This window comes from Camellia sinensis, chromosome 5 (assembly GCF_055761805.1).
Source record: "Camellia sinensis isolate YWXY chromosome 5, ASM5576180v1, whole genome shotgun sequence".
Classification (NCBI taxonomy): Eukaryota; Viridiplantae; Streptophyta; class Magnoliopsida; order Ericales; family Theaceae; genus Camellia; species Camellia sinensis.
This window is the reverse complement of record NC_138965.1, coordinates 206,098,127-206,106,351: the sequence shown is the minus strand read 5'-3', so window position 1 is coordinate 206,106,351 and position 8,225 is coordinate 206,098,127. Positions and strand designations below refer to the sequence as shown.

The 8,225-nt window shown below is 35.7% G+C and overlaps 1 protein-coding gene across 1 annotated transcript; it reads right to left on the bottom strand.

Annotated features, from left to right (window-relative positions):
• Nucleotides 1-469: 469 nt before the first annotated feature.
• LOC114286677 (putative serine/threonine-protein kinase PBL3) lies at nt 470-7,910 on the bottom strand. The gene is made up of 6 exons (XM_028229872.2): nt 7,379-7,910; nt 3,839-4,176; nt 3,614-3,749; nt 2,295-2,431; nt 1,727-1,850; nt 470-1,097 (listed from the first exon to the last, which is right to left on the bottom strand). The coding sequence occupies exons 1-6, from the start codon at nt 7,440-7,442 to the stop codon at nt 643-645; spliced, it is 1,254 nt and encodes a 417-aa protein (XP_028085673.2). The 5' UTR covers nt 7,443-7,910; the 3' UTR covers nt 470-642.
• Between the last annotated feature and the right edge of the window lie 315 nt (nt 7,911-8,225).

Below are 8,225 nucleotides of genomic sequence, written 5' to 3'. Positions count from 1 at the left end.
ATACTCCATCTAATGCAAGAGATGAATTCTATCTGTTGTTTCTCCAAATACACATGGTACACGTTTCATTCTAAAAAAGAACGAGACTCTTCTTATGAACGAAGCAACCAAGAAATAAAAAAATAAAAAATTCCATTCAGCTGAGTTTTGATCATGTTTAAATAGAGATTTTAAAAGAAAAAATGAGAGATATATAAATAAAATTATTTTTTCTTTATTTTCTTTTTCATTTTTAATTTTGTATTTAAATTTATAGGTGTTAAAACAACTGACTGTTTCATATATTTCAATGTGTTACGGTGTGTCTCAATGAAAATATAAGAATTTTACTAATGTTTCCGTTTTGATGAAAAAAATTAAAATTAAAATTAAAAAAAACAAAAAACAAAAACAAAATGAGAAGAAGCAAACAATTTCAGGCACAGATGAAACTGAAAAACAAAAACATTTTGCACCACCCAAAAAATACATAAGAGCTACATTGATACATTTAAAAACAAGGTGGTGAAATAAATGTTTTACATAATCCAATATTCCATCACAAAACATTCCGCTACAACATTTTATATAAACAACAAAATGTATAAGCCGAAGAAAAAAGATTTACACTAAAATACCCAGAAACACGGCATGCACATATGCTCAACGTACAGGTGGTGACTGCCGATAGGGCGGCAATGGGGATGCTAATGGTGTCGGATTCATCGGCGACCGGTGATGTCTTGCTGCTGACTTACCAACAGAATTAGAAACAGTCCGATGCTCTGGCTGGGTGTGTTTGGCTGCGTTTTTGGGAGTTTGAAGCTGTTGTAGCGTGGCTAACACCTCTGCCATTCGTGGTCGGAGTTTGGGCTCAGTGCTTAAACACTGTAAGGCAACTGTAGCAGCTGCATAAGCTCCTTTTTGGGGGTACTGACCCTCCAACTTTGTGTCCATTATTCTGAATAATTTTCGTTTGTCGCCCAAATACGGCTTTGCCCAGTCCACTAGGTTCTGCTCCACGCCAGCCTTTGATTTGTCGACAGCACGATGTCCGGATAATAGTTCCAGCAAAACAACCCCGAAGCTGTATACATCACTTTTTGCAGACAACCGACCTGTGCATCAGCAAGCACTTTAATACAAATTCACCATTACCCCATGCATCATGAATACGAATATGAGATACGGATATGACAATGTAACAAAATTTTAAAAAGTAATATACAGATATGGCTAGGTTACGATAAAAAAACATTATAATTTTAGTATCATATTATATATGAGCTCAAAGAATAGTGAGAAACTATTATTTATGAATTAGTTTAAAAGTCAATAGTATGCGTAAGTAGATATGTTAATTTGATAAAATCTGAAAAAGTAGAATACTACTTCAATCTCAGTATTTTTTTATTTGGAATGAAATAGAAAATATTAAAAAATTATTCTTGTATTTATTCTAACAATTATACTCTAATATTATGCAAAAAATTATTTCAATTTCAACTTTATAAAAGCTTAGATGTGTGACCTATAGTGTCTAAAAAGTATCGGATACTTCTCAAATTGAAATCAAGTATCGGATACGTATTTGCGAGTATTAGTACCCATTACAAATATATGATACGGATACAACTCCCTTTTAGAAGTATCCGTGCTTCCTAGCCGTTACCTTTACAAATCAACAAGACAATCGAGAATATGAAAGCGAGCAAAGATGAGTACTTTGGAAGGGTGGTTGATGTACCTGTAGCAACATATTCAGGTGCTGCATAGCCGTGAGTACCCATCACTTGAGTGGAAACATGTGTCCTGTCACCAGTGGGTCCGGCCTTGGCCAATCCAAAGTCAGACAGTTTCGCATTGAAGTCCTGCATCCCAAGAGCATGATCAAGATGAAATCCATATAAACATGAAATTTTTTATGCAAGCAATTTCAGCAATTATTCTCTCTCTGTTTGGCAAAGCTTTATTCTGAACTATTTTGTTTTAGTAAAATGCTTCTAAATTTCTGTCAAAAGTTTTACTTTTCATGTCTGTCTAATCTAAAAGGATGTATTTTATTTATTTATTTATTTATTTATTTTTAATTTTAAATTCTACTTTCCAGATGCTTCTTTTCTTCTTTTCTTTTTTTCTTTTTTTGTGTGAATTTTTTTCAATATTTTTAAATTTTTATTTTTAGGGTCTTCTAGAATAGTAGGACCTAAAAGTGAAGAGAGAAAAATCAACAAAAAAAACAGTTAAAAATACAATTGCCAAACCCAAAGTGCCAAAAAAAACAAAAAATTTAAATGTAGTTCTTACTAGCATACCGCATCTAGTAGGATATTAGAAGCTTTGAAATCCCGATAAATGACTTGTGATTTAGCATCATGAAGAAAAGAGAGGCCTTTAGCAGCACCTATTGCCACTTTGATCCTTATTGCCCACGAAAGCGGCTGGGGCCCTCCTGCAAAACATGACAGTGGCATCAGGTCACTGTTCCCAGAGGTTGCAAGAATGCCCCATTCATGAGCAGATGTAAAGCTAGACACTGAAATTTGCATCTAAAGACTCCATAAATCAATCATCAATTCGAACTTAGTGCTACAAGCATGGTGGGTTGTCATAATCAATGGGCAGATGTAAAATGCATGAAAAAGCAGTCCTTCATTCAAATAGCAAATTTCAATATGAAAAAGGCAATTGAACAAAAAAGAAAACTCCACATCAACACCACCAGGCATTATTACTCAGAGGATGCAGAACAGAGAAGATGAGCATAAACTGGCTGTACTTAAGAGCCATTTATCATAGCCTTCTTTTAGCTTCTCTCAAAGGTTTTTGTCTGTTACAGACTCTTATAGTTCCACCAAAGTACCCGTGTCCACTGGATATGACACATGTAAAGGTGTTGGATTTGTGTCAGACACTCGTATCCAATTTGGACACTCAAATAATCTAAATTTTTTTATGATGTCTGAAAAAGAAAAAATTCAGATTTGCTAGAAAAGAAACATTTCTAGCCGCTCACATGAATGAGAAGTAGAAATTCCAAAATTTTACTAGACCTTATTTAATTGTAAGTACATTTTCACATAATTTACATCTTATCTGAGAATATTATACAATATACAATATACATGTCCATACATATCCCGATATCCTAATGCTTGGACACCCACCCACCCACACCCGCACACAATATATTGCACTTGCACCAATTCTCTTCCATAGAAGCCTATCGTACTTTGACAACACCATCAATTACTTTCAGACATTGGCATTTTGAAGAGAACAAATGAATGCATTGTTTCTATAATTTGAAAGTAGAAAGGGATGATTGTAATACAATCTTAACCAGATCAGCAACAGCTATACTTTCATTTGTCTTATTTTTTTTTACCTTTTCTAACCTAATTAAAGTAATCAGCTTCCCTAACAGACAAACAGTTCCCCAGGCTTATAGTTCCATCACACCAATAATAAAAACAGAACAAACAAACAAACGTAACAAACAGACAAGTAGTGCAAAGAACATGGACGAAATGTTTATAGGAAAATGAAAAGAAGAGACACCAAAAATTAATTATAAACCTATAATAAAACCGATGTATGATTCCCAAAATATTCATTGAAATGTGCAACTTACTTCGAAACAAGTGATTCTCCAAGCTTCCTTTGGGCATGAACTCATAGACCAACAGTCGGTTATCACCCTCTGAGCAATAGCCAATAAGTTTAACCAGATTTGGATGATGAAGTTGGCCGAGATAATTAACTTCTGTCTGCAAAATATTTGGCTAAATAAATGATCCAAGCCAAAATAAAAAAATAAAAAATTGCGCGTACACTTAGCGAGTAATGAAGAACATACCAACCACTCCTTGTGGCCCTGGAAACCCTCAGGTTTAAGCTTCTTGACAGCAATAACCATACCCGTTCCAGGCTTTGCAGCAGTAAGTGTATGTTCATCGATCCATCCTTTAAAAACATAACCAAAGCCTCCTTCACCAAGAAGACTGTCGGGACGGAAGTTTTTGGTGGCGTTCTTTAACTCATTAAAAGAGAAGGGTTTCAAATTAGGGGACAACAATATTTCACCTTCGGATCGGGGAGTAGGGATGCTTTCAGTACTCTTTTCACTGTGAGATTGAACTGTCAGGCTGGAAGGAGTTGAAGGACTGGTGGTTTTGCTGGGAACTTTTGAGGTCCCTGAAGTAGACCAGAAAGGAAAACAAACAATTAACAATAAAGAACCCACCCCCCCCAAAAAAAAAGATGTGCTTATTGCAGAAAGAACAAAGTCAGGCAATTTTTAACACAATTGAACAACAATCTCAGCTCAAATAATCTGCAGTGTTAAATGGTATAAAAAAATTTGTTCTCGCATGTGGGATCTCCATATTTACACGGAATCACTTACAAGGTCAAAACTTGGCTTCTGCTTATATCAATCCATAAGATATCCAACTGGAACTCCATCAGGGTAGCCAAGCGGCTCAAAGATCAACCACAACTTGTCTTCATCTCATGTTGTGACTCCCTGACTTACCTGATAACTGTGGCTTGTAGGTGGTTACAGTTATCCAAGGTAACCCAGCAGGGGTGAGTGAAAAGAGGCCCTACCTTTGGAGGGGTTCCTTGTCATTAAATATATAAATATATATAAATCCAAGTAGTTGTAATGTCATTAAAGCATGTTTGCAACATTTATGTCCAACATATAACCACCCTAGCATCTTTCTAGAACCAGTTTGTTATAATCATTTGGACCTGTTATTATACATTTTAAAAATAGCATATAAGCCCCCATGTCTCAGCCTGTGTCTGAAAATCTAGAATGGGTGTCGGGATGTGTCAGACACGTGTTTGTGTCGGACAAGCATTTTACCTTGGGGAAGTGCCCATGATTCCTAGATCAAAACAATTGAGCCTAATCATTTGACATGTACCTGGTTCTTCTTAACTTTGATTTTCTTGATTCCACCCAAGTCATAAGCTTCAAAAATTGGCTATTTTTGTAAAATGGGATTCATCCTTTGTTTTTTTTTCTTTCTATTCACCTAGATCACTTCCGCTTCATTTGATTTTGACCAAATCCACCTCTTCTTCCTAAAAAAGGAAAGGAAAAAGATCTTCTATGATGGATCCCTCTTGTTAGTATGAAGAGCATTCATAGTGACATGCAAAGAAAATTTTTATAAAGCATTTAACACCATAGTCACAAAATAATCTAGGCTTAGGATATAAAGCTAATTTCTGGCAAGATTGTTTATCATTTCATCTAAAATTTAAGATTTGTTTAGATATTCACTATTTCAAGTTGCCATTTTTTAATATTCTGAGATATCTATACCACTGTTTTGTGTCCAATTTTCAACCTAGGGGAGCCCTATACATGGCACCATTCGTCAGATGCCACATAGCACAATACGACACATTTCCTATGAGAGATTCATTACTTCAGGTATCAAGGTAACAATCACATTGAAGAGTCAGGAAAGGTCTCTAAGGTCATTTTGACACTTGCGCCTAACTAGATCAAAAGTACGACCCATTTGGGCATGGTGATGCAGATGGATGAACCCTCCATAGGCAAAATGACAAGTGGAGGTATGCTTGGAGGGACCAGTGCTCTGTTGGTGTGCTCGGATTCCCAAAGTTAGCTTAGACCTTCAAGAAGTAAAAAAAAATTAGCTGTCAATGACACTACCCTAGACCAGTTGGTCACTGCAGGTTAATAGCACAACATAAGTTCTGTTTTCAGTTATTGACTCATGACCTGTTCTCTCCTACCTCTTGGAGGTAGACTACACTAATATATCAGAGCCAATTCTCACGCTAATCACTCCATTAACCTTGAATTGCCCTCCTTGAATTTGTGCACATCCGTTGGGCCTCCCTTTTGCCATACTCTCTCTATCTCTAACCACCCAGCATGGTCTACCACACTCACTTCCTGCCAACCCAAATGGGTCTCCATAACACATTTATGCCCTCTAACTAAAAAACTCTTTACAAACACCTTTTCTTCAAATCTTTACCATTTAACAAAACTCCAAGAATTGTCCTCGAGAAGCACCTTGCATAAATATGGCTCTAAATACTTCGCCCTGTTCATTATCAATCCTCCAATGATTGATTTCATGGAATGAGTAAAGCAAAAAGTTCCATCCTTGCTAATGGAAAATTGCTTTGAACAGCTGTCATTATTCTTCCAATTTTCTTCGGTTAAAATTTGTATATTGTATTATAAAATAGTAATTTGTTGCCCAAGACTCTTCAAAGATGATTGATAACCCCAGCCAATTATAAACAAGCAGACATTAGGCGAGGTCCCAGTCACAACGAAACAATACCAACCCATATTTTTTTTTCTTATACTTCATTCTTAATAATTTTAAATGTTATGAAAATTTTGAAATCCTTATCCAATATGATTGGTCTGAAAAACCTTGATTTAGCCATCTATGGATGGATCGAGTGTGACGAGAATATTATGCACATTCCTTTCCTTATAAAAAGGATACCTTCCCCTCCCCCCCCCCCCCCCCCCCAAAAAAAAATAAAATAAAATAAAATAAAATAAATAAAAATAACAGTGCATCCATAAGTGAAAAGAATCCTCTTAATCTATATGTTAAGAAACAAATGAGAGTGATTTTCCAAAATTTCAAACATTAATCGATAGTGGGTAACCTTATCAATAGTCACCAATTGTAGCTTTCATGACTATGTGTCCATAAAAGTGCTTGCACAAAGCAATACAAATATGTATGGAGTAAAAGTTCAACGAACACACCAAAAGTAAAGTGGTAAAAAAATTGAAACATTTCAGTTAAAGTTACTTTCTTTAGGAAAATATACAAATGATCCATTATTGGACTTCACAACCAATTTTGGACTCACTCCCCCGAGGTGAATCAATGAATAATGACAACTATAAAAAATCTATTGAAAACCTAATCCCATATCTCCCAAATAAACATTTACAAAACAGGCCTAGACATCTAATCCAAACCCTAATGAACAAGAACAGAGACATGCAAATAACCAACAAATGAAGCCATACAAGTGATGAAAAACCTAAAACACGCGCACACACACACACACAAAAAAAAAAATCACAATTATCAGAACATGCAGCAGAATTTGCTTTTCAGCCAGGGTCAATTAACCTATGCCAAACAAACCCTCAGAAATACAGTAATTCTGTAAATTAGGCAACATATAGCATAAAGAAATGAAATAAAATAAAAATACCCAGAATTAATCAAAACCCTTAAAATAGAAATACAAAAATAGACATATGGTTAGATGAATTCCCAAATAAAGTTTCCCTCTAATTTTCTTTTCTTTTCCATCTGGAACTCCAAATGAACCATACCAAAAGTGATAGAGATGTATGTATTACCACAATTTGTATTGATGCACTGAGAAGTATCGACTCTAGCATAAGAATCAAAGCAGTTCCCCATCTTGTGCTCCAACCTCCAAACAAGAGAGACTTTTTTTTTTTAACTCTGTTTTTCTTGTCAACCAAACAGAAAAGCTATATATTAATAAAAACCCATCAATACCCACAAGCTCAAATCTCAACCAAACATTGAGTAAATGGGTTTGCTTCCTAAAATTCTCTCTCTGTTTGAAGGTTTTTTTGGTGTTATAGAAAAATATACATATACGCAGATATAAAATGAAAATATAATAAGAACAGAAGAGGAAAATGATTTTTCACACTGGAAGGAAAGAAAAAAAAAGCTAAAAACAGCGAGAGAGAGAGAGAGGAAGGAGAGAAGAAAACGCGGGGAAGGTGCCGTCAGACCTTCGTCTCTCTTTGCTCTCACTACTGTCGTCACAACTTTGTTTGCTTGCGTCACAACCCAAATGGTGAAGTTACTGATATGCCACCTAGCTTTTGCACCATCTCAAAGCTCAAACGGCCCGTTTGATTGGAGTGGTAGATGGGAGATTAAGATTGGTGCGAGCGGATCCTCTAGAGTGAATTCTCTAGAGTGATCCTCTAAAGTGGGATCGGACGGCTGAGGATTTTTCAAAAAAAAAAAAACAGATGATGGCTCTCGCCCATCTCTCTACTCTCTCCCTTTCTCTTCCCTCACTCTTCTCTCTCCTCATCATCTTCCAAAAACTCTCTCCAATTCTCTGCAATCCACACAAACTCATACATTTCACATCACAAAAATGGAAACAATTCATGGATTCAGACTCTAATTTCTCTCTCTTCTCATCATCTCAACATC